The sequence below is a fragment of the Sapajus apella genome, unplaced genomic scaffold, assembly GCF_009761245.1.
Source record: "Sapajus apella isolate SASKATOON/1434 unplaced genomic scaffold, GSC_monkey_1.0 scaffold77, whole genome shotgun sequence".
Classification (NCBI taxonomy): domain Eukaryota; kingdom Metazoa; phylum Chordata; class Mammalia; order Primates; family Cebidae; genus Sapajus; species Sapajus apella.
Genome location: NW_022437017.1, coordinates 9,211,988 through 9,237,242, shown reverse-complemented (window position 1 = coordinate 9,237,242; position 25,255 = coordinate 9,211,988). Strand labels below are relative to the sequence as shown.

General features: G+C 57.2%; 1 protein-coding gene across 2 annotated transcripts; it reads right to left on the bottom strand.

Moving 5' to 3' along the window:
• Position 1: 1 nt before the first annotated feature.
• On the bottom strand, positions 2-25,115 carry MOB3A (MOB kinase activator 3A). 2 transcript variants are annotated; one of them, XM_032252372.1, is made up of 5 exons: positions 24,753-25,114; positions 14,118-14,274; positions 4,772-5,319; positions 3,133-3,335; positions 2-695 (listed from the first exon to the last, which is right to left on the bottom strand). In XM_032252372.1, exons 3-5 carry the CDS (start codon positions 5,190-5,192, stop codon positions 666-668), a joined length of 654 nt encoding a protein of 217 aa, XP_032108263.1. In that variant the 5' UTR covers positions 5,193-5,319; positions 14,118-14,274; positions 24,753-25,114; the 3' UTR covers positions 2-665. The 2 variants fall into 2 exon arrangements, with proteins under 2 accessions (XP_032108263.1, XP_032108264.1); XM_032252373.1 differs by lacking the exon at positions 14,118-14,274 and having other exon boundaries at positions 24,753-25,115.
• Positions 25,116-25,255: the final 140 nt, after the last annotated feature.

Genomic DNA, 25,255 nt, shown 5'->3' with positions numbered 1-25,255 from the left:
AAAAAAAAAAAAAAAAAAAAAAATCTGTAAAAAAAAGAAGGGAAGAGACTGGGGAGGGAGGAGACGATGCTGGGTCCAGGTCGTCCTGCTGTGTGAAGTGGACACCAGCGGCTGCCGGCAGGGGGGTAAAGGCCTGGGGGAGGAGATTTCTGCCCTCAGCCAGCAGGACGCCCCTCAGCCTCTTGGTTAGGAGCCCAGCAAGCTGGGTGCCCTGGAGAGGCAGCCCAGGCAGGGCTGTGGCTGCAGCAGCCCCGGGCAGGCGCTCCCCAGCGAAGTGGAGGCAGCATTGGGTGGGGACTAGGGTTGGGGGCGGAAATTCTGGGAGGTGGGAGCCACCCAGGGTGGGGAGAGAGCCTGGAAGCCGGCCCGCCTCCAGGGAAGTGGAAGTGGTTTAAAAACACAGTGGGCTTTTCCGGTTGCTAGTAACACACAGAATTACAGAGTTCAAGTTCAGTCCCACATGGGAGACTGAGGCTCGAGATGGTGAGGAAGCCGTCTGCCATCTGGGGCTGGGGCTCCTGATGACCCACACCCGCTCAGCGGCCCAGCCCTGGGCTCCCGAGATGCTCAGGCCGGAGAGCAAGGTGACGGTGGTTCAGGAGCGTCGTCCTCCACGTCTCCGAGGCCCCTGCGGTGGTTCGGGCGCCAAGGGGCCTGTGGGGCTCTTAGTGGCACATCCGGGCGGTCATTTCTTTCTGTTAAGAGCAAGCAGGACATCAGCTACCACCAGGCGTTCCCGAAAGGGTGACGTGGACAGCAGGCACCGGAGATGCACAGGAGACGTGGCAGCTGGGGACGTCCCTGAACCCCCAAACAACAACACCGGATGGGCGATGGCGCGCCTGAGACAAGGGACAGCAGACTACCCCATGGGGCCGGACTCAGCGCCTGCAGATCTGTGGCCAGACGGTCCCTGCCGTGATGGCTCAACTCTGTCTTTTTTTTTTTGAGATGGAGTCTCGCTCTGTCGCTCAGGCTGGAGTGCAGTGGTGCGATCTCGGCTCACTGCAACCTCCGCCTCCACGTTCAAGGGATTCTCTTGCCTCAGCCTCCCGAGTAGCTGTGATTACAGGCACCTGACACCATGCCTGGCTAATTTTTGAATCTTTAGTAGAGGCGGGTTTCACCATGTTGGCCAGGCTGGTCTTGAACTCCTGACCTCGTGATCCACCTGCCCAGACCTCCCAAAGTGCTGGGATTGCAGGCGGGAGCCACAACGCCTGGCCTTAATCTTTTTTGTTGTTGTTGAGACAGGCTACTGGCTCTCACTCAGGCTGGACTGCAGTGGCACGATCTTGGCTTACGGCAGCCTAGACCTCCCAGGCTCAAGGGATTCTCCTGTCTCAGCCCCCTGAGTAGCTGGGACCACAGGCACGCACCACTGCGTCTAATTTTTTTTTTTTTTTTCCCCGAGATGAGGTCTCACTATGTTGCCCAGGCTGGTCTCAAACTTCTGAGCTCAAGTGATGCTCCTTCTTTGGCCTCCCAAAGGGCTGGGATTACATGTGGGGTCCACCTCGTCTGGCCATTTTTAACCACTTTTTAAAGCTGTAAGAGAGCAGTGGCTCTCACCTGTAATCGTTGGGAGGCCCAGGCAGGAGGACTGCTTACTTTCTTTTTTTTTTTTTGAGACGGAGTTTCGCTCTTGCTACCCAGGCTGGAGTGCAATGGCGCGATCTCGGCTCACTGCAACCTCCACCTCCTGGGTTCAGGCAATTCTCCTGCCTCAGCCTCCTGAGTAGCTGGGATTACAGGCACGTGCCACCATGCCCAGCTAATTTTTTGTATTTTTAGTAGAGACGGGGTTTCACCATGTTGACCAGGATGGTCTCGATCTCTTGACCTCATGATCCACCCGCCTCGGCCTCCCACAGTGCTGGGATTACAGGCTTGAGCCACCGCGCCTGGCCCTGCTTACTTTCATGAGTTTGAGACCAGCCTGGACATCGTAGTGAGACCCCATCTCTACACACAAGAAGAAATCAGCCGGGCAAGGCAGGGCGCAGCTGTGGTCCCAGCGACTCGGAGGCTGGTGGGGTCCTGTTCTCACATCAGGGTCCCCACAGCCACACAGCGCCCAGCAGTCTGGGGAACAAAGCAGCCCCGGGAGGGTTCCCGTGCCAGGCCCTGAATCACTGGCACCCACTCCACTGCTGGCCCCATCACCCAGTCACAAATTTGGGCCCCAATCTCAGGAAGTGACATTGGCTTCAGTCACGTGGACCCCACACTGAGGAATCTGGTCCCTGGGTTGGTCTCCCAAGAAAACCAGGTAAGGTGGAAGGCAGGTAGGCAAGGGCAGGCTGGCTGCGGGAGCCCGGTGGAGTCCAGGCTGCGCGCGGTGGCTCATGCCTGTAATCCCAGCACTTTGGGAGGCTGAGGCAGGCGGATTGCCTGAGCTCAGGAGTTCGCGACCAGCCTGGCCAACATGGTGAAACCCCATCTCCACTAAAAATACAAAAGTTAGCCAGGTGTGGTGGCGCGCCTGTAGTACCAGGTCCTGGGGAGGCTGAGGCAGGAGAATGGCTTGAACCTGGGAGGTGGAGGTTGCAGTGAGCTGAGATCGCACCACCTCACTCCAGCCTGGGCTAGAGCACGAGACTCCATCTCAAAAAAAAAAAAAAAAAAAGTCGGGGTGGAGTCCCCTGGCTCCGGCTTGCAGCCCTTCCATAAGGGACGCTGCGCAGCGCTCAGGACCCCTGACCTCAGGACTGTGAAGATGGAATGAGCTGGAGGTGGGGTCGGCACCGAGCTGGGGAGGAACCCGCACCTGTCGTCCGTGCAGAATGCAGGGTCCCTCCCGGCTACCTCACCACCTGTCCCATCAGCAGGGAGAGATCGGGTCACCCGCTGCTGGGCCGACTACGGGCAGTCAGGCGTCCTGGTCCCGGAAGGGTTCCTCTGCCACCGGCCTCCACGGTAACCCCGCGCCCTGGAGCCCCACGCCCCCACTGTAATCCCATGCCCCCACTGTAACCCCGTGTCCTGGAGCCCCACGCCCCCACTGTAATCCCACGCCCCCACCGTAACCCCACGCCCCCGCCGTAACCCCGCGCCCGGGAGCCCCACGCCCCCACTGTAATCCCACGCCCCCGCCGTAACCCCGCGCCTGGGCGCCCCAAGCCCACACACCAGTGGCTCCAGCTCCTTGGTGTCGATGAGGCCGAACTCCTTGACGAAGTAGTAGAAGTGCTTGTAGCAGGTATTCACGTGGGCCTCGGAGCCCATCTGCGCAATGCGGTCGAAGTGGTGGATGTAGACGTGCACAAACACGCGGAACAGCCGCGACAGGATCTTCCGCACCGTCTGCAGGAAGTTCTTGGGGAAGGGTGTGCCTGCCGCGAGAGAGACGGGGGCGCGCGCACGGACTCAGCCAAGTCCACGTCCAGAACCCCCTGCTCATGGATGTGACGAGGGGCTTCCAGGCAGACATCGCTGGCAGACCGGGCACACTGGCTCATGCCTGTGATCCCAGCACTTTGGGAGGCCGAGGCAGGAGGATCACTTGAGGTCAGGAGTTTGAGACCAGCCTGGCCAACGTGGTGAAAACTCATCTCTACTAAAAATACAAAAATCAGCCGGGCATGATGGCATGCACCTGTAATCTCAGCTACTCAGGAGGCAGAGGCAGGAGAATCTCTTGAAGCCGGGAGGCGGAGGTTGCAGTGAGCCATGATGGCACCACTGCACTCCAGCCTGGGTGACAGAGTGAGACCCTATCTCAAACAAAAAAAAAAGAAAAAAGTAAAAGAAAGGTATGCGGTCCTCCGGAGAGACGCACCCGAATGATCATCCACAAACACGCGTGGACGGGGTATCCCTGAGAGCTACTCGGTGCATTACACATGGAGCGGGGCAGGAGGTCCCTCCCAGGGGCGGTGATCCTGGTGGGCCCGGGGGCTCCACGGCAGTGATTCTGAAGCCACCGAGAACGCTGGGCCGGCACTAGCAAGGGTGCTTGTCTCTGCACCAGACCCACGAGGGCCTCCAGGCCCGATGTTGAGCCCGCCCTTCTCTGCTTTGTGGTGAGGGAGACAGGCGTCACCAGGAGCGGTCCAGGATGAAGGGGGCTACGGACAGTAGAGCAGCTCAGGAGAAGACGGAGACAGGGAATCTTTTTTTTTTTTTGAGACAGGGTCCGGCTCTGTCGCCCAGGCTGGAGTGCGGTGGCGTGATCACAGTTTACTGCAGCCTCAACTTCCTAGCCTCAAGCGATCCTCCCACCTCAGCCTCCCGAGTAGCTACGATCACAGGCGTGCGCCACCACACCGGCTATTTAAAAAAAAAAATTTTTTTTTTGAGATGGGGGTCTCGCTCTGTAGCCCAGGCTGGAGTGCAGTTGTGCAAACTCAGCTCACTGCTACCTCCGCCTCCTGGGTCCCTCTTCAAGCAATTCTCCTACCTCAGCCTCCCAAGTAGCTGGGATTACAGGCACTAGCCACCATGCCCAGCTAATTTTTGTATTTTTTAGTAAAGATGGGGTTTCACCATGTTGGCCAGTCTGATCTCGAACTCCTGACCTCGTGATCCACCTGCCTCAGCCTCCCAAAGTGCTGGGATCACAGGTGTGAGCCACCGCGCCAGACCAAAATTTTTTATAGAGATGGGATCTTGCTTTGTTACCCAGGCTGAGCTCAAACTCCTGGGCTCAAGCGAACCCTGGGCTTGGCCTCCCAAAGTGCTGGCATTACGGGCATGAGCCACTGTGCTCGGCCTCCCCGACTTTTCTGGAAGGCTCTGGACCCCTGAGCCCTGGCCGCCCGCGACTCACCGACGTTGGTGGGGAAGAGGTCCTCGTTGTTGATCTGTGCCTCGATCCAGTCCATCAGCAGGTCCATGTACCGGGGCGCGGAGAGCGCCGTGGGCTTCCGGAACTTGTGCTCGTCCTGCCAGCGATACTCGTACTTGGGGCCCCCCGACATGACGGGGCAGGACTGCTCCGTGCAGCCGTCGCTGATGGTGCCGTAGATGAGGTTGACGCGGTTGAAGAAGTCCACCACGTGCACGGCCACCCAGTCGTGGAGGTCCTCGCCTGGGGGCAGCTGCACGGCCAGCCGCAGGTCCAGCCCGGCGTTGAGTGACGCCTGTGCCTTCTTGTGCAGCTCGAAGCGCTGTGTGCCCGGCTCGAATTTGCGCTTGGGGCGGAATGTCTTGTCCTTGTTGAAGACTTGCTTCAGGAAAGGGTTGGACATCTTGGTGACTGACGCCTGCTGTCCCGGAACGCTTCTGCAGAGGGGTCCTGGGTCAGCTGGCTGGGGGCGTGGACCAACCTGGGAGGACACCAAACACTCACCACGCCCCACAGATCTCCCTGTGGACCTGAAATACACAGAGAGTCAGGACCTGCTGGAGGCAACAGAGCTCCCCAGAAACTCATGCTGGGGGCACAGGTGATAGGATTTGTCTTTTGTTTTGTTTTGTGTTTTGAGACAGAGTCTCGCTCTGTTGCCCCAGCTGGAGTGCAGTGGTGCGATCCCGGTTCACTGAAACCTCTGCCGCCCAGGCCCGAGCGATCCTCCCACCTCAGCCTCCTGAGTCGCTGGGACTACAGGCACACACACCGCCACACCTGGCTAATTTTCTTTAGTTTTAGTAGAAACGGGGTCTCGCTATGTTGCCCAGCCTGTTCTCCAACTCCTGGGTTCAAGTGATCCTCCTACCTCTGCCTCCCAAAGTGCTGGGCTTACAAGTGTGAGCCACTGCGCCCAACCACAGGTGGCAGGGTTCAAAACATCCCCTGGACTTTTGACTTTTACCCATAGGGGGCCACCTCCTCAGTGGACAGACCGGAACTGCACGTGGCGAGGCACCTCACAGCAGAAGGTGCGGACGGCTGGGCCCCAAGAGCCCGCAGGGGTCTCATCCTCCCAGTGCCTGATCTGGGCCTGGACTCCTCCTCCCCGGTGCTCTGGGGCTTCAGTGTGGGGGGCAGGCTAAGACGCAGTTTACAGGGGACTGTGTGGGCCAGACTGCAGCCGCCACAAAGGAAGCCATGCCCCAGTGCCCGCAGCCTATGTGTGGGAGCCTGGGTGGAACAGGGTCTTGACGAGACGTCATCCTGTGTTACGTGGGTGGGCCCTATGGTCAGGGACAAACGTTCTCATGAGCGAGGCGGATACGGGGAGATGGCCTTGTGGGAGCGGAGGCAGAGATGGGGGTGATACTTCCACAAGCCAAGCATGGCCCAGGACGCCGGCCACCACCAGGAGCAAGGAGAGGCCTGGCAGAGTCCCCTTGGCCTCAGAGGGACCCAGCCCTGCCCATGCCCTGGTCAGGGAGGTGCGTCCCCAGAACTGAGAGGAGTCTCCGTTGTGTCGGCGTTCTCCGCATGTCACTAAGCCCATCACTGGTCACTGGGTCAGGGACCCCTGTGGTCAGTGTGACCTCTTTCGCTTGGTTACATCTGCAAAGACCCCCTTCCATATTGGGTCACATGGTGAGGTGCCGGGTGATTCCGGGGGGCGCTGTCCAGCCCAAGGTACCGTATGAGTGAGGAACCCCCCAGGAGCCGGCCCACGTCTCGTGCACGCCTGAGTGGCGACTTGTGAGACGCCTGCAGGTTGCTCTGGGGCGGGGGCCCTGGCGTCCCCTAATCCCCTGAGAATCCTCAGGAGACAGCGACCGAGTTCATCTGTCATGGGGTGCAGGGATGACCTGGGTCACACGCTGTGCCTGTGCTGGGCTCATGCTCGCCACACAGGGCCTGTCATGGCCAACAGATTGTTATTGTCACTGCCGGGATGCCGGTGCTGTGCCAGGCCCAGCGTGGATGCAGACCCCACCCTGCTCTGCTGGGTGCACCTCCTGGACGGACAGACTTGACTGTGACACTCGGGGCCAGGCCCACGCAGGGCGCTGGGCAGGGCGGGGGTCCCCACCCCAGCACAAAGAGGACCCAGACGCAGAGGGAGTCAGAGAGGGGAGGGGGAGCGAGCCCACGCCTGCCCGGGCCCACTGGGCTCCATGCAACCCTCACAAGGAATACACACACGTTCTTCACTCCCCAGTAACTCCCAACCCCCGGCACTTTTTTTTGTTTTTGAGGCAGAGTCTCGCTCTTGTACCCAGGCTGGAGTGCAGCGGCACGATCTCGGCTCACTGCAGCCTCCACCTCCCAGGTTCAAGCGATTCTCCTGCCACAGCCTCCTGAGGATTGCAGGCAGTCACCACCACACCCGGCTAATTTTTGTATCTTTAGGAGAGACGGGGGTTTCACCATGTTGACCAGGCTGGTGTCAAACTCCTGACCTCAGGCAATCCGCCCACCTTGGCCTCCAAAGTGCTGGGAGTATAGGTGTGAGCCACCTCGCCTAGCCGTGTCCAGGAGTTTGAGGCCAGCGTGAGCAACACGGTGAGACCTAGACTCCACAAAAAAACTTAAAACTCAGCTGGGATGCCTGTAATCCCAGAACTGAGGAGGGAGGATCGTCTGGGCCCAGGAGCTTGAGGCGGCAGTGAGCCACGTGCACACCGCTGCACTCCAGCCTGGCCAACAGAGTACGACTCTGTCTCAAAAAATAAAAAAATAAAATAAAAATAAGACTTTTCGATCCGCCGTCTGCACCTCAGGTGGGGCCGCCACCAAAATGCAGATTTTCGTGAAAACACTTACGGGGAAGACCATCACCCTCGAGGTTGAACCCTCGGATACCATAGAAAATGTAAAGGCCAAGAGCCAGGATCAGGAAGGAATTCCTCCTGATCAGCAGACTGATCTTTGCTGGCAAGCAACTGGAAGAGGGGCGTACTTTGTCTGACTGCAACATTCAGAAGGAGTCTACTCTTCCTTTGTGCTGGGACTTCGTGGTGCTGCTGAGAAAAGGAAGACGAAGTCTTACAGCGCCCCCAAGAAGAAGCAGCACAAGGGAAAGAGGGTGAAGCTGCTGTCCTGAAGTGTTACAAGGTGGATGAGAATGGCAAAATTAGTCTCCTGCGTCGAGGGCGCCCTTCTGATGACTCGGTGCTGGAGAGTTACGGCAAGCCACTTTGACAGACATTATTGTGTCAAATGCTGTCTGACTTACTGCTTCAACAAACCAGGAGACAAGTGACTGAGTTAATGAAAGACATGAGCTAACAATAAATAAATAAATAAATAAAAATAAGGTGTGGGCAGAGCTAGATCCTTCTGGAGGCCCCAGGGCTTAGGGTTAGGGTCCCCCCACACCCTGTAGGACAGCCCCCGCCAGAGAATGATCCGGACCCAAGTGTCCACAGGGCCAGGGGGTCAGGGCAAGAGATGTGCATTGTTTGGAAGAAAAGCAAGTGAGAGCAGCAGCTCACGCCTGTGATCCCAGCACTTCGGGAGGCTGAGCCGGGCGGGTCACCTGAGGTCAGGTGTTTGAGACCAGCCTGACCAACATGGTGAAACCCCATCTCTGCTAAAACCACAAAAATTAGCGGGGCGTGGTGGCAGGCGCCTGTAATCCCAGCTACTCAGGAGGCTGAGGCAGGAGAATCGCTGGAACCTGGTGGGCAGAGGTTGCAGTGAGCTGAGATGACGCCACTGCCCTCCAGCCTGGGGGACGGAGCGAGACCCCGTCTCAAAAAACAAAGCAAGTTACGGAAGGACCGAAGCTGGGAGATCACTGTGGATGACGGGGGGCCCAGAGTCCTCACGGGGTCCTCACGAGAGGAAGGGGGAGGCTGAGAGTCAGGGAGAGACTGGAAGAGGCTGTGCTGTGGCTGTGACGGGGGAGGAAGGGGCCCCAGCCAAGGGACGAAAGGCGGGAGCTGGATTCTCCCCTGGAGCCCCCGGGAGGCCCAGCCCTGCTCCTTCCTCCACCTCAGCCCGTGCCATCTGCCCTGGCCTCCAGCCTCCCGGAGAGCTGAGATGATGCATCTGTGTGCTTGAAGGCCACTAAAATTGTGGCAGCGTCAGCGGGAAACTCGCAGAGGAGCCGGGTCCCAGCTCCCCGAACCACACACCCACAGCCTGGGTCCGTGAGACCGGGGCCCTCCAGCGCCTGCTGCCCCGGGGCCTCCCGAAGACCCTGCCCATCCTTCCAGGGCGCTGGTTTCAGAGGGCACCTGAGGCAGCACCGAGAGTGGGCCTAGGGAGAGCCTGCCACGGACAACGGGGGAGGAAACCTGGAAGTGGGGGCAGGACCTGTCTCCCCTCAGGAGGACGCACTGTTAAAAAGAGCCGCAGGTGTGAGCGAGGATGTGGAGACCTGGGACCCTGTCCCCCGGCGGCGGGAACAGAACGCCGGGCGGCCGCTGTGGGTAAGAGCATGCGGATCTTTAAAAGGTTAAACACTGAGTCACCACGGCCACCCCACCCCAGGGGCTCACCCGAGAGAAAGGGGCACAGACGTCCACAATGTGGAAACCCATGTCCGCAGCAGCACGATTCACAGGAGCCCAATGAGGAGACAGCCACGTGTCTACCCACGAGGGAGTGGATCAGCGCAGCGTGCCAGCCACGCACTGGAACACGACCCAGCCACGAACACGAACGGGGCTTGGACACCGGCGCCGCGTGGATGCACCTTGAGGACGTCACACTCACTCAGCAAGAGACGCCAGACACAAAAGGCCACACAGGGCGTGATCCCATTTTTATGAATTGTCCAGGATAGGCCCATCCACAGAGGCAGGGAGGGGATTCAGGGTGCCGGCGCTGAGGGCAGGGGAGACGGGCGTGGTAGCTGGTGGGGCTGGGGTGTTCTTCAGCGGTGCGGGAGTGTGCTCAAATATTAATCCATTACAGCGATGACTGCACAACTCTGAATGCACCAAAAGCACTGAATTGTACACTTTCAATGGTGAACTGTATGCTGCATGATTTATTTCTCAATAAAGCTGCAGTATAAAGTGTGTGCTGGGCGTGGAGGCGTCTGCTGTGAGCGCTGCAAAGGACAACTAAACCCAGCTCCTCCCAGCCTCAAACTCAAGCACACACTGTCTTCAATGATCTGTGTCTGGCCGGGACGGTGGCTCATGCCAGTAATCCCAGCACTTTGGGAGGCCGAGGCGGGCGGATCACGAGGTCAGGAGTTCCAGGCCAGCCTGGCCAGTATGGTGAAACCCCGTCTCTACTAAAAATACAAAAGTCAGGCCGGGCGCGGTGGCTCAAGCCTGTAATCCCAGCACTTTGGGAGGCTGAGGCGGGTGGATCACGAGGTCAAGAGATCGAGACCATCCTGGTCAACATGGTGAAACCCCGTCTCTACTAAAAATACAAAAACATTAGCTGGGCATGGTGGCGCGTGCCTGTAATCCCAGCTACTCAGGAGGCTGAGGCAGGAGAATTGCCTGAACCCGGGAGGCGGAGGTCGCGGTGAGCCGAGATCGCGCCATTGCACTCCAGCCTGGGTAACAAGAGCGAAACTCCGTCTCAAAAAAAAAAAAAAAAAATACAAAAGTCAGCCAGCTATGGTGGCGCGCGCCTGTAACCCCAGCTACTTGGGAGGCTGAGGCAGGAAAATCGCTTGAACCTGGGAGGTGAAGGTTGCAGTGAGCCGAGATCGTGCCACTGCACTCCAGCTGGGTGACAGAGTGAGACTCTGTCTCAAAAAAAAAAAAAAAAAAAAAAATCTTTGTTCTTGGCTGGGCGTGGTGGCTCATGCCTGTAATCCCAGCACTTCGAGAGGCCGAGGGGGCAGATCACCTGAGGTCAGGAGTTCGAGACCAGCCTGGCCAACACAGTGAAACCCCGACTTTACTCAAAATACAAAAAAATTAGCCAGGTATGGTGGCAGGCACCTGTCACCCCAGCTACTCAGGAGGCTGAGGCAGGAGAATCACTTGAACCCGGGAGGTGGAGGTTGCAGGTTGCAGTGAGTTGAGATTGCACCATTGCACTCCAGCCTGGCCGACAGGGAGAGACCCCACCTCAAAAGAAAAAAAAAAACCATAAGAACCTGTGTGCTCTGTGAGCACAGTGAGGACAGAGTCTGCACCGTAAGAAGGCACAGGGTCAGTGGTTTGTCACAAGGGAGCCCTGGTGAGGACTGACCAGCCAGGGCCACTGCTCAGGGTGGCCTAGGCACAGGTGTCAGGGGGACTCGGGTCCCACCCACTCTGCGGCGACAAGAAACTTCCCCAGCACTGTCCTGGGGCCCTCGGCCACAGTCATCACTTCCTGCCACCAGGGTTAACACCCAACAAGGAACCTGCACTTTACATCTTCCTGGTACGAAAACCCCGTCTCCATTTTACAGAGAGAACCAGGCCTCTACGTGCTGGCTCTGTGGACACTGGGGCCCAGTGGTTCTCTGGGGTGGGGCTGCCCCGGGCACTGCAGGGTCTAGCAGCGTCCCTGGCTTCCACCCACTCCATGCCAGGAACATCCTCAGTTAGGGCGACCACAGATGTCCACGGACATCACCCAGTGTCCCTCGGGGTTAAGATCAGATAGCGCAGGGTGAGACTGTGGCTCAGAACATAACGGCTGACTCTACAGCAGCGTCTCATGCTACACAGCTTGTGGGTGGACCGGCTGGGGCTCGAATCCTGGACTCTGTGAGTGGAGCCACTGCTCTTTCTGCCCCACAACTCACTAAACTCAGCAACGCTCGGGGACACAGGCAGCCATCTGATCACGAACCCAGTGCCACGCACCTCCTGAGCCAGGGCTGCTCCACCACGGGCCCCTCCATGGCCCAGCAGAGCCACGTGGATGTTCCGAACCCAGGGGCAGCTGACCCGTCCTGGTTTTGCTGGGGTGGGGGGCACAGCCCCAGGGTGACCACGCAGGTCCCCGCTTGCTTGCTTCTTGTCTATTTTTAGAGACAGGTTCTCCATCTGCTGCCCAGGGTGGAGTGCAGCGGCAGGATCACGGCTCACACTTCAGCCTCGACCTCCTAGCTCAAGGGATCCTCCCACCTCAGCCTCCTGAGCAGCTGGGATCACAGGCACTCACCACCATACCCAGTGAATTTCTTTATTTTTTGTATTTTTTTGTAGAGACAGGGTCTCACTATACTGCCCAGGATGGTCTTGAACTCCTGGACTCAAGCGATCCTTCTGCCTTCCGCCTCCGCCTCTCAAGGTGCTGGGATCACAGATGTGACCCACTGTGCCTGGCCGCCCCGCCTACTTCCCAAGGAAGGAGCAATCCCGAAGACCAGCCTCAGACCCTCCCTGGGAAGCGCCTGATTCAAAGAGGCCACCTCTGTGCTGGTGGTCCCCCTGGGGGCTGGGCAGCCCGGGACACATCCACGCTGGGGCTGAGCTGGTGCGAGCCGGTTTTGGTGAGGAGGGAGACCTGAGGCCCTTTCCCAGTGACAGCTGAGAACCCTGGCACCTGCCCCTGTGATGAGCTCTGCAAGCCAGCCGCACCTGCCCGCAGGCCACACCCCTGCAGCTCAAGGTCAGTAAATCCCCTCGGAGGAAGGGAAAGTAACGGCCACAATCCACCTGGCGCCGAGCGAGACGCTCCTCCACACTGGGAATCACCTCAGTCCCCACACGAACCCAGACGGGGCGAGCGCATGCCCCACCTTACCAAAGAGGGAACCACGCACCCACCCGGCCAGGCCCACGCCTCCCCTCCTCCCCATTTCCGTTTCACACCTGGCCTCCTCACCGACCTCGAAGCCGACTTTCCAACATCAACAGAAATCACAGCACAGAGAAAAACCCAACCCGCCACAGCCAGGAGCTGCCCTCTGTTCACTTCAGTGCCTCCCAGGCCAGTCTGGGGGCTTAGCTTGCAACCACGCCGCCTGGATGGGCAGGCGGGGCCTTCCAGCAGCGGTATGGCGCTCAGGGCTGACTGCAGCCGAGGGAGGAGACCCCCACCTGGGCTGAGCCTCAGGGAGAAGGCGGCTGTTGCCACAGGCCTCCGCTGGTCTTTTGAAAACTTTTTGTGGAGATGGGATTTCGGGCGTGAGCCACTGTCCCTGGCCGGGGTTTGTCTTTTCCCATAGCCCTTTAGAAGCCTGTCTACCAGTCATGCCAGGGCAGTTCCAGAAAACAAGAGAGCAGCCCAAGGGGTTTGTACACTTCCTCCTGGTGTTTCTGTCTCCTTTCAGAGGGGGAGGGGGGCCGGGCACAGCGGCTCAGGCCTGTAATCCCTCCACTTTGGGAGGATGAGGTGGGAGGATCACTTGAGGTCAGGAGTTCGAGACCATCCTGGCCAACATGGTGAAACCCCCATCTCTACTAAAAAACGAAAAAATAGCTGGGGGGGGGTGGTGGACGCCTATAATCCCAGCTACTTGGAAGGCTGAGACAGGAGAATCTCGAACCCGGGGAGGCGGAGGTTGCCGTGAGCTGAGATCACGCCACTGCATTTCAGAGTTAGACTCCATCTCAAAAAAAAAAAAAAAAAAAAAAGGTGGAGGATTTTAAGTGGAAGGAAACATTTTCTGAAGAACCTTGTGGACGGGCAGAGCTCCGGCCACAAGCAAACGGTTTTCTCTTTCCTTTTTCTTTTCTTTTCTTTTTTTTCAGACAGGGTCCTGCTCTGTCGCCCAGGGTGGAGTGCAGTGGCGTCATCACAGCTCGATGCAACTTTGAGCCCCTGGGCTCAAGCCATCCTCCCTCCCTCGCCTCCGAGTAGAGGGACCAAACATGTGGGCCACCACACTAAGCTCATTTTTTTTTTTTTGAGACAGAACCTTGCACTGTGGCCCAGGCTGGAGTGCAGTGGTGCCATCTTGGCTCACTGCAACCTCCGTCTCCCGGGTTCAAGGGATTCTCCTGGTTCAGCCTCCCGAGTAGCTGGGTTTACAGGCACGTGCCACCATGCCTGGCTAATTTTTGTATTTTTAGCAGAAATGGGGTTTCACCATACTGGCCAGGCCGGTCTTGAACTCCTAACCTCATGATCCGCCCACCTTGGGCTCCCAAATTGCTGGGATTACAGGCGTGAGCCACCACACCCGGCCTAATTTTTTACAAGTAGAGACAGGGGTTTCGCCATGTTGCCCAAGCTGCTCTCAAATTCCCGGCCTCAGGCAATCCTTCTGCCCCGGCCTCCCAGAGTGCTGGGATGACAGAGGCGAGCCACCACGCCCGGCCCAAGTACACCGTTTTCTATCAGGAAGAAACAGGCTCCTCGGCGGAGGGACGATCGACCACAGAAAGGGTCTTTTCCAAGGAAAGCCTGGAGCAGCCTGGGGACCCTGACCCCACCCTTGCTGTCCCCCGAGGCCGGGACCGGTTACCGTGTCGGGGGCTCCCTCCGCTCTGCTCTTCTCCGATTCCTCCCGGGGACAGTGTGGGGAACACAAGGCGGGAACTGGTTCTCAGAATTCAATGCCAAGGCCTTCTCGGCTCCCCGGGTCTTCCCCCAGACGAGACCCAAGTGACTCTTGGAAACTTCTAGAGAAATGAAAGGTGAGACGACAAATTCCCCTGCCGCAACACCCCTATCCTTTTTTTTTTTTTTTTTACACAACACAGTTTCTCTAAGCAACCAACTGGTATGACCCCTCCCCCACTGAGGTGCAGCAGCTCACAGCCCACAGTCACCCACTTCCTTCCGGAGGCTTCCACATCCTGCCACTGCCTCGGGGACCGCTGCCCCAGAGCATGGGAGGAGCCGGAGAGACAAGCCCTGAGCGGAGACGTCCATTCCCTATGTTCTAGGTCAGTGCGCAACACTGGCTCCCGGCCTGGCAGCCCTGATACTTGGCTGGAAGATGCTCCCAGCCCAGAATCTGTCCTGGGAGCGGCGTCCCAGGGCCACCTTCCAAAACCTGAGTATTTATTTAAGTTTTACTTTTATTTATTGATTTTGAGACAGAGTTTTGCTCTTGTCGCCCAGGCTGGAGTGCAATGGAGTGATCGAGACTCACTGCAACCTCCCCTCTCCTGGGTTCAAGGGATTCTCCTACCTCAGCCTCCCGAGTAGCTGGGATTACAGTCATGCACCACCACACCTAGCTACTTTTTTGTATTTTCAGTAGAGATGGGGTTTCTCTTATGTTGGCCGGGCTGGTCTCAAACTCCCGACCTCAGGTGATCTGCCTGCCTCGGCCTCCCAAAGTGCTGGGATCACAGGCTTGAGCCACCGCGCCCGGCCTCAGCCTCCCGAGTAGCTGGGACTGCAGGCATGCGCCACTATGCTATGCTAATTTTGTATTTTTAGTAGAAATGGGTTTCACCATGTTGGCCGGGCTGGTCTCGAACTCCTGACCTCAAGTGATCTGCCTGCCTCAGCCTCTTGAAGTGCTGGGATTACAGGTGTGAGCCACTGTGCCTGCTCCATCACTGCTGAGTGAGAGTCTCCGACTGCTCTTCTGGGAAGCAGACAGGCTGGAAGTGAGGCCTGCCCAGGCCACCCCAGGCCAGGTGCCATCAAGGGGTTAGCATTCTTCCCCAGTCCCCCTGATGACCCTTTCTTCTGTTTTCAGATGGACGTGTGACTCACATACCACAGATTTTCACCATTTAAATTGTACAGTTATGTGGTTCCTGGCGTGTCTGGAGTTGTGCAAACACCACCTTCAACTAATTCCAGAACACTCTCACCACCCCTAAACCCTGTCCAAGCGCAGCGGCTCACACCTGTAATCCCGGCACTTTGGGAGGCCTAGGCAGGAGGATTGCCTGAGGCCGGGAGCTCAAGACCAGCCTGGGCAACCTAGTGAGACCCCGTATCTGCAAAAAATACTTAGAAAGCAGCTGGGCATGGCGGATGTGCCTGTACAGTCCCAGCTTCTTGGGAGGCTGAGGTGGGAGGATCGCTTGTGCCCAGGAGGTCGAGGCTATGGTGAGCTATGATTGTGCCACTGCACTCCAGCCTGGGGGACAAAGCGAGACTGTATCTCAAAACAAAAGGAAGCAAAACTAAGATCGTGTCACCTAGGGGAGTTACAGTGACGAGACGTGGCGGGTGCCTGTGGTGCTTGCTTCAGAGTACCCAGCCCAGGTTTCAAAAGGCAAGAGCCCAAGCGTCAGGAAGAGGAAGCCACAGGAAGGAATGCCCCAAGCGCCCATCAAACTCAGGCTGCACTCCTTCCATGGGGCCTTTACTGCCGGAGGCCACAGGGTGGGGGCTTGACTTGACACCGCCTTCTTGGCCTCCTGGACTGCTTCGGTCTGAGCGAGGAGGCAGAAGCCATGGTCTGAGCCTGGCCAGTGGGAGCCTGGCTTCCCCCTACCATCTCGCCTCCTCGTGGCCACTGTGAAGAGCTCCCAGCACACTCGATGCAGCAGGGGGCTCCCTTGGGGGGCGGTTCTGCACGCTGGGGGACACCGGGTGATGTCTGGGGGCATTTATGGTTGTCATGACTGGGTGATGCTCCTGGCACAGAGTGGGTGGTGGCCAGGGATGCTGCTCTGTGCCCTGCAGTGCCCAGGACACCCCACCCCAGAGAACAATCTGCCTGAAACGACCGCAGTGCCAAGGGGAAAAGCCTGTCCTGGGAGCGGCAGAGCCAGGAATCTAACTATTCCTTTTCTTTTCTTTTCTTTTTTTTTGAGATGGAGTCTCACTCTGTCCCCCAGGCTGGAGTGCAGTGGCACAATCATAGCCCACTCCAGCCTCAACCTCCAGGGCTCAAGCAATCCTCCCTCCTCAGCCTCCTGAGTAGCTGGGACTACTGGCGTGTGCCACCATGCCTGGCTAATTTTTGTATTTTTTGTGGAGATGGGTCTTGCTACACTGCCCAGTGGCACAATCATAGCCCACTCCAGCCTCAACCTCCGGAGTTCAAGCAATCCTCCCACCTCAGCCTCCTGAGTAGCTGGGACTACTGGCGTGCATCACCATGCCCAGCTAATTTTTGTATTTTTTGCAGAGACAGGGTCTTGCTACGTTGACCAGGCTTAGTCTCGAACTCCTGACCTCAAGCTATCCTCCCACCTTGGCCTCCCAAAGTGCTGGGATTACAGACGTGAGCCACTGAGCACAGCTGTCTCCCTCTTTAATGAGTAATTTTTAGAACTTGCCAACCTCATCACTAGTTAGTAGACAGTGACTGTCGCTTTCAGAGGTGTAGACATGCATCTGGCCGTCCGTGCTTCTCCTGCTTTCTGGGGACCACTCCCCTATGCACTCATAAACCAACTCCACTGGGGTTCACGCCCCAGCCCCGTGAGGCTGGTAGCGTGGGTTGAAAGTGGACTCTCCTGTCCCTACTCAGTGATCGCGGATCTCTGCTTCACTAGTAAACAGGCCTGACATCTGCTGGGGCCCCGGAGGACATGCTTGTGTAAGACTCATCATTTCCTGGCCAGCGGACGGGCTCCCCGGGCTGCCCATCTGGAAGCTGAGGCCAGCTGCCTCGCCTGGGGGTACGCGGTGAAAGGGACGAGTCTGGGCTTGAACTCATAACCTTCAATTCCAAATCCGGTGTGTCTGCCACTAGGGCAGGGTTTCCATTCTCCGCACTGTGGACACCGGGGTGGGTCACTCTCTAGGGAGGGGCAGTCCTGGGCACTGCAGGGTGTTGAGCAGCGTCCCTGGCCTCCACCCACCGAATGCTGGGAGCACCCCCAGTCATGAGAAAAACACAAAGGTCCGAGACTTGGCCCAGTGTCCTCTGGGGACAGAATCACCCTCAATGGACACCCCTTGGCTTAGGGATTCCTCAGACCCCCAAGAGACTCTGCGTCCCATGATCCTCTGCTCTGCTGAGGTCCCAGGAGGCTACTGAAATCCACACCCTGAGTGGGGAGGGGAGAGGAGAATCCCAGGAGCTAGGATGCCCCTGGTTCACACTGTCTGCCACATCGGGAGTGTGTTCTATTGTCTGGTATGAGCAGGGAACAGACTTGATTTTTTTTTTCCAAATAATTAATGCAGTCTTCCCCTCAGCATTCAGGGCCGGATCGTTTTCTGGGGTGAGTTTGTCCTAGGCACTGCAGGTGCTGAGCGGCGTCCCTGGCCTCCACCCACTCCATGCCAGGGGAGGGGCACCCCCGCCTTCAGTTGTGACAAACACAAGTCCCCCCCCACATTTCAAGTCCCTTGGGGGCGAAACTGCCCTGGGGGAAGACCCCAGCTAGACTGGCAGCTTCCCCTCTGCTGTACAAGGGACTCCACCAAGGGAATTCTGGGGACTTGACACCTAACGCATCTCTGCCCAGCCGTGGCCGCATACCCAGAACTCCTTGGCTGCAGGGCACTTCTGAAACCAGCAGGCACAGCTGGCAGAGTTGGCCCTGTGACTCAGGCTGTCTTAATTCTCTAGGGCACTTGGGGCCCGGCTCCCCACCCAGATGTCCCAGCTCAGCCCATCCCTTTGTCCCCAGCGGGGACTGTCCATGCTTTGAGGGGCTCACACCCGAGACCACTTCCTTTTTCTTCCCATTCGCCTCATGGCCCAGAGGCTGTTGGGGGCTGAGTCAGGGCCGGACCACCCTGCCCCCTGCCCCCAACCCCGACAGGCCTGAATACCGTGATGACTCTGCCCCTCAACACCAGGCAATGTCTGAGGACACTGGTGGTTGTCAGGTTGTGAGGGGATCTCCTGGCACGGAGTGAGTGGAGGTCAGGGACACTGCTCAGCACCCTGCAGTGCCCATGACACTCCACCCCAGAGAATGACTGGGCCCTGAATGTCCATAGTACCTAGCCCCACACAGGGACACCCTGGCCCCAGCCCCACACAGGAAGTCACTAACAGCTTCCTCCTCCCCATGAGACGTACAGTTGATGAAATATGACATTAAACGTAGCCATGATGAAAATACATGCATTATATTAACATACTAATAAGCTAAAGACAGACTCTGTATCAAAACCAGAAGACCTAAGAGGAAAAAAACCACCACTTGTGGGGAAGAAAAGGGGAGAGAAACCTATGTGAAATTGACCCCTGTAGTAAGTAGCCTCACAAGCAAGATTCCAGGGCCGCTGCAGGCCACATCAGGAGAACACGCGCTTCCTGCAAAGTCATCCCAAGCCCATCTGGCTAGAAAGAAAAGCCTGAAACTTGAGCCAAAGCCCGTCAACCCGGGGGAGACTTCTCATCCCCACGTCATCCAGGGCGGCCCAGCCACGCGGTTTTAAGAATGAGACACAGGCCCTGGTGCGGAGGAACACCCAATATCCGATAAGCGCAAAGAGTAAGTTGCAAAACAGAATGGATACTGAGACCTTTTTTTGTTCAAGAAAGAATAAATGGGTACAACCGTGAAAAAACAATCAGGAACTATTGTCTCTGGAAGCAAGTTTTTCCTGCTGTTTGTCGGTCTGAGACAAGGTCTCGCTCTGTCACCCAGGCTGGAGTGCAGTGGTGCAATCACGGCTCACCGCAGCCTCGACCTCTCGGGCTCAAACCATCCTCCCACCTCAGCCTCTCCAGTAGCTGGGACCACAGGCGCACGCCACTACGCCCAGCTCATCTTTGTATTTTTGGTAGAGATGGGGTCTTACTATGTTGCTCACACTGATCTCAAAGTCCTAGGCTCACAAGCATGAGCTAAGGTACCCAACCCTCCATGAATCTGTGTGTGTGTGTGTGTGTGTGTGTGTTGTTTTAAGGAGCGGAGAGTTTTGTTTTTTGAGTTTTGTTTTTTTTTTGAGACAGAGTTTCACTCTGTCGCCAGGCTCCAGGCTGGAGTGTAGTGGCACAGTCTCGGCTCACTGCAATCTCAGGAGCGGAGAGTTTAACGGGCAAGAAAGAAGGGAGAAGAAAGAAGAGGCTCCCTTGTACAGAGACAGAGGGAGGAGGGCTCCAAAGCCGAAAAAGGAGACCCCCTCTCTGTGCATCTTTATAGTAAACTGACATACTTTCCCCAGTATGGGTATATAAGGAAAAAAATAGCCATTTTTATATAATCAAAAGGAAAGGGGGCAGGGCATGGTGGCTCAAACCTGAAATCCCAGCACCTTGTGAGGCCGAGACCGGTGGATCACCTGAGGTCAGAAGTTCGAGGCCAGCCTGACAAATATGGAGAAACCCTGTCTAGACTAAAAATACAAAAGTAGACCAGGCATGGTGGCTCACGCCCGTAATCCGAGCAATTTGGGAGGCCAAGGTGGGCGGATTGCCTGAGATCAGGAGTTCGAGACCAGCCTGGTCAACATGGTGAAACCCTGTCTCTATTAAAAAGAGAAAAAATTAGCTGGGTGTGGTGGCGGGCACCAGTAATCCCAGCTACTCTGGAGGCTGAGGCAGGAGGATCACTTGAACCCGGGAGGTGGAGTTTGCAGTGAGCCGAGATCATGCCAGTGTACTCCAGCCTGGGCAACAAGAGTAAAACTCTGTGTCAAAATAAAATAAAATAAAATACAAATACAAAATTAGCCAGGCATGGTGATGCAAGCCTGTAGTCCCAGCTACTCGGGAGGCTGAGGCAGGAGAACCACTTGAACCTGGGAGGTGAATGTTGCAGTGAGATGGGGCCACTGCAACAAGAATGAAACTCTGTCTCAAAAAAAAAAAAAAAAAAAAAACGGAAAACGGAAGAGGCCAGGCATGGCCCCCAGAAGGTATCGTGTGAAGGTCCAAAAAAAAAACCCAAGTTCAGCCCTCTCATGTGCAGCCAGGCACACGCTGGACCACAGCCACCACTGTGTATTCTGGAACCTTCTCTGGGACTCTGAAAGGCAGAAGTGAAGGCCTCCTCCCAGAATCCCATTTCTTTTTTTCTTTTTTTTTGAGACGGAGTTTCGCTCGTTACCCAGGCTGAAGCGCAATGGCGCGATCTCGGCTCACCGCAACCTCCGCCTCCTGGGTTCAGGCAATTCTCCTGCCTCAGCCTCCTGAGTAGCTGGGATTACAGGCACGCGCCACCATGCCCAGCTAATTTTTTGTAGTTTTAGTAGAGAAGGGGTTTCACCCTGTTGACCAGGATGGTCTCGATCTCTTGACCTTGTGATCCACCCGCCTCGGCCTCCCAAAGTGCTGGGATTACAGGCGTGAGCCACCGCGCCTGGCCTCTTTTTTTTTCTTTTGGAGACAGAGTCTTGCTCTGTCACCCAGGCTGGAGTACAGTGGCACCATCTCGGCTCACTGCAACCTCCGCCTCCCAGGTTCAAGCGATTCTCCTGCCTCAGCCTCCCGAGTAGCTGGGATTACAGGTGCCCACCACCATGCCTGGCTAATTTTTTATTTTTAGTAGAGACGGGGTGGGTTTTGTCATGTTGGCCAGGCTGGTCTTGAACTCCTGACCTCATGATCCACCTGCCTTGGCCTCCCAAAGTGCGGGGATGACAGGTGTGAGCCACTGCACGTGGCCCCAGAATCCCATTTCTGAAGTCAGATTTGCCTTTTCTGCCTAAACCACTTGACCCTCTCATGCCAGGAAAACAGGAGCAGAGCTCGTCAGATGGGGAATGCCTAAAACTCCCCACCTTCCAACCCCAAGCTCTCAGTCAGCCGTGCGGGGAATTTTTCTGAAACATTCACTATGAGGTCCCTAAGGCAGAAGAGAGCCTCCTTGGAAGAGTATATATATATTTTTTGAGTCATAGTCTTGCTCTGTGGCCAGACTGGAGTGCAGTGGTGCAATCTCGATTCACTGCAGCCTCGACCTCCTGGGCTCAAGCAATCCTCCGGCCGCAGCCTCCCAAAGCACTAGGATTACAGGTGTGTGCCACTGTATCTGGCACGCTCTTGCACTTCTTTTCTTTCTTTTCTTTTTTTTTTTTTTTTGAGATGAAGTCTTGCTCTGTCACCAAGGCTGGAGTACAGTGGCGCGATCTCGGCTCACTGCAATCTCCACCTCCTGGGTTTAAGCGATTCTCCTGCCTCAGCCTCCCGAGGAGCTGGGACTACAGGCACATGCCACCAAGCCCACCTCCGTTTTTTGTATTTTTACTAGAGACAGAGTTTCACAATGTTGGCAGGATGGTCTCGATCTCCTGACCTCGTGATATGCCCGCCTCAGCCTCCCAAAGCACTGGGATTACAGGCATGAGCCACCGTGCCTAGCCTAATAGTAGAGATGAAGTTTCGCCATGTTGGCCAGGCTGGTCTCAACCTCCCTTTTTTTTTTTTTTTTTTTTTTTTTAACAAGACACGGTCTTGCTATGTTGCCCAGGCTGGAGTACAGTGGCTATTCACAGGTGCAATCCCACTACTGATTAGCAGGGGAGTTTTGACCTGCTCCGTTTCGGACCTGGGCTAGGTCATCCCTCCTTAGGCAACCTGGTGGTCCCCCACTCCCGGGAGGTCACCATATTGATGCCAAACTTAGTTTGGACACCCGATAGGCATAGTGCACTACAGCCCAGAACTCTTGGCTCAAGCGATCCTCACACCTCAGCCTCCCGAGTAGCTGGGACTACAGACACGCACCACCGCACCCGGCTTGAACTCCCAACCTCAAGCGATCTGCCCACCTCGGCCTCCCAAAGTGCTAGGATAACATGCGCGAACCACCGCGCCCAGCCTCCCTCTCGCACTCCTGAAAACAGCCGGCAAACCTGCCAACCAACCAGACATCCAGCTTCCCCTACGCGAAAGCAAGACCAGGCCTGGAAAGGAACTGAATCCAGGAGAACAGAAAAGAAAGGTGGGTTTTTTTCTCATGAGTCAAAACCCAGATCATCCCACACATGCAGGGAAGTGGATGACTCGCTCCTCAAGACACCACTGTGGGCTCTGGAGGCTGCAGCCTTCAGCAGCCCCTCGGATCTGCGTCCCAGCTCCTCTTCTGTAAAAGGGGGCTACTCGAAGCCCCTGTGACTTCATGAGGCACAGGAAGGAAGGGGGTCGTGATCGCAGCCTCGAGGCCGCCCAGGGCACTCCCTCCTGACTGTGCAACTCCCAAAGCAGAAAGCACAGATGGGATGTGAAACACGCAAAACCCACATTTCAACGTTTACCGAACCATCTGCTTTGGATACGGGCAGTTTATTGCATGTCAATTAAACCCGCATAAACTGTTAAGGAGAAAACGAAGAAAAAAGCAAGTGCAAAAAAGCAGTGTGGGCTGTGCGCGGTGGCTCACGCCTGCAATCCCAGCGCTCTGGTAGGCCGAGGTGGGTGGATCACCTGAGGTGCGGAGTTCGAGACCAGCCTGGCTAGCACGGTGAAACCCCGTCTCTACTAAAAATACAAAAATTAGTTGGGTGTGGTGTCGTGCGCCTGCAATCCCAGCTACTCGGGAGGCTGAGGCAGGAGCACCACTTGAACCTGGGAGGCAGAGTTTGCAGTGAGCAGAGATGGCACCCTGCACTCCAGCCTGGGTGACAAAGCGACACTCCAGACGCCATCTCAAAAACAAACATACAAAAAGCAGTGTGTACAAAGACTGGAAATCTCATCCCCAAGATAAGCCGTGGCTCTGGGGCCCTGATTTTCTGCAATGTGATTGCATTTTCCAATCTCCCCTATTTCCCCTCCCTTCTCAGTGACTCCTTATAAAATGCACCATTTCTTACACTTTCTTTCTTTTTTTTTTTTGGAGACCGAGTTTTGTTCCTGTCGCCCAGGCTGGCAGGCTGGAGTGCAGTGGCATGATCTCGGCTCACCACAATCTCCACCTCGAAGGTTCAAGCGATTCTCCTGCCTCAGCCTCCCAAGTAGCTGGGATTACAGGCAGGTGCCATCACGCCCAGCTAATTTTTCTATTTTTAGTAGAGACAGAGTTTACCATGTTGGCCAGGCTGGTCTCGAACCCCTGACCTCAGGTGATCCACCCACCTCGGCCTCACAAAGTGTTGGGATTACAGGCGTGAGCCCCCGAGCCCAGTCTGTCTCTTACACTTTCAATACCCTCTTTGCTGCAGAAGGGCCGCTTCGGCCGGGCGCGGTGGCTCACGCCTGTAATCCTAGCACTTTGGGAGGCCGAGGTGGGTGGATCACCTGAGGTCAGGGGTTTGAGACCAGCCTGGCCATCATAGGGAAACCCCATCTTTAAAAAAAAAAAAAAAAAAAAAGGGCTGCTTTGAAAAAGCCCGACCACCCTGGGCCCTGGGGGTCCTGAAGCCCTGCGAAAATTTTTTTTTTTTTTTTTTTTTTTGAGACGGAGTTTCACTCTTGTTACCCAGGCTGGAGTGCAATGGCTCGATCTCGGCTCACCGCAACCTCAGCCTCCTGGGTTCAGGCAATTCTCCTGCCTCAGCCTCCTGAGTAGCTGGGATTACAGGCACGCGCCACCATACCCAGCTAATTTTTTGTAGTTTTAGTAGAGACGGGGTTTCACCATGTTGACCAGGACGGTCTCGATCTCTTGACCTCGGGATCCACCCGCCTCGGCCTCCCACAGTGCTGGGATTACAGGCTTGAGCCACCGCGCCCGGCGTCCCTGCGAAATTTTAATCCACACGGGGAGGCAAGAGGTCCTGGGGGAGGACAGTGGATCGGGACCAGGAGTTGACCCCGCAGCTGGACCCCGCCCCTTGTATCCCCCTTCCGGGGAGGCGGGGGATCGGTCTCCCCGCCGCCCGCGTTCGCCCCTCCCGAGGGATCAGCCTCCCTCCCCGCCTGCGTTCAGCCTTCCTGAAGGATCCTGCTTTCTCGCCGCCTAAGTTCGCCCTTCCTCCCCGACACCCCCGGCTCCTGGGGCCCAGGCTGGCGTGAAGTAGCGCGATCTCACCGCAACCTCCGCCTCCCGGGTTCAGGCGATTCTCCTGTCTCAGCCTCGCGAGTAGCTGGGATTACAGGCGCCTGCCACCGCGCCCGGCTTATTTTGTATTTTTAGTAGAGACGGGGTTTCGCCATGTTGGCTGGTCTCGAACCCCTGACCTCAGGCGATCTGCCCGCCTCGGCCTCCCAAAGTGCTGGGATGACAGGCGTGAGGCACCGCGCCCAGCCTCGCCCTTCCTGAAGGCTCGGCCTCCCCGCCGCCTAAGTCCGCCTTTCCTGAGGGATCCGGCTTCCCGCCGCCTAATTTCGCCCCTCCCGGCACCCACCTGGCCTCCCTTGCCGCCCGCCTTCGCCCCACCCGGCACCCACCTGACCGCCTCACAGCCGCCGCGGAGGGACACTGTCGCGGAGGACGCCTCACACGCGCGCCCGGCCGCACCCGCGGGTCGGGCCTACTTTCCTTAAAGGGCCCGGGGCTCTGCGCAGCAGCGACGTGCAGGAGTCTCCTGGAGACTCTGTCCCGCGGGCTCTAGGACCCCCAAGCGGCGAAGGCGCGCGGAGCCACGTTCCGGCCAGCAGCCCTGGGACGCCCGGAGAACCGGCCAGACCGCGCGAGGCCGGGCGGAGCTCTCCGTTGCCTGGCAACCGGGGCTGCGGCCTGTGGGCGGAGCTTGCACCATGGTTAGGAAACGGGGCGGGGCCTCAGTGGGAGCCGGCCGAGGAGCCCGCACTGGCCACTGGCGCATGCGTGGGACGCGGCATGGCGGTGGGCCCAACAAGGAGTGGAGTTTCTCTGAGGGGCCGCTCTTGAGCGGGGCTGGACCCAGGAGGGGGCGGGGCCTGTGCTGGTTGGGTGAGCAGGGGAGGAGGCG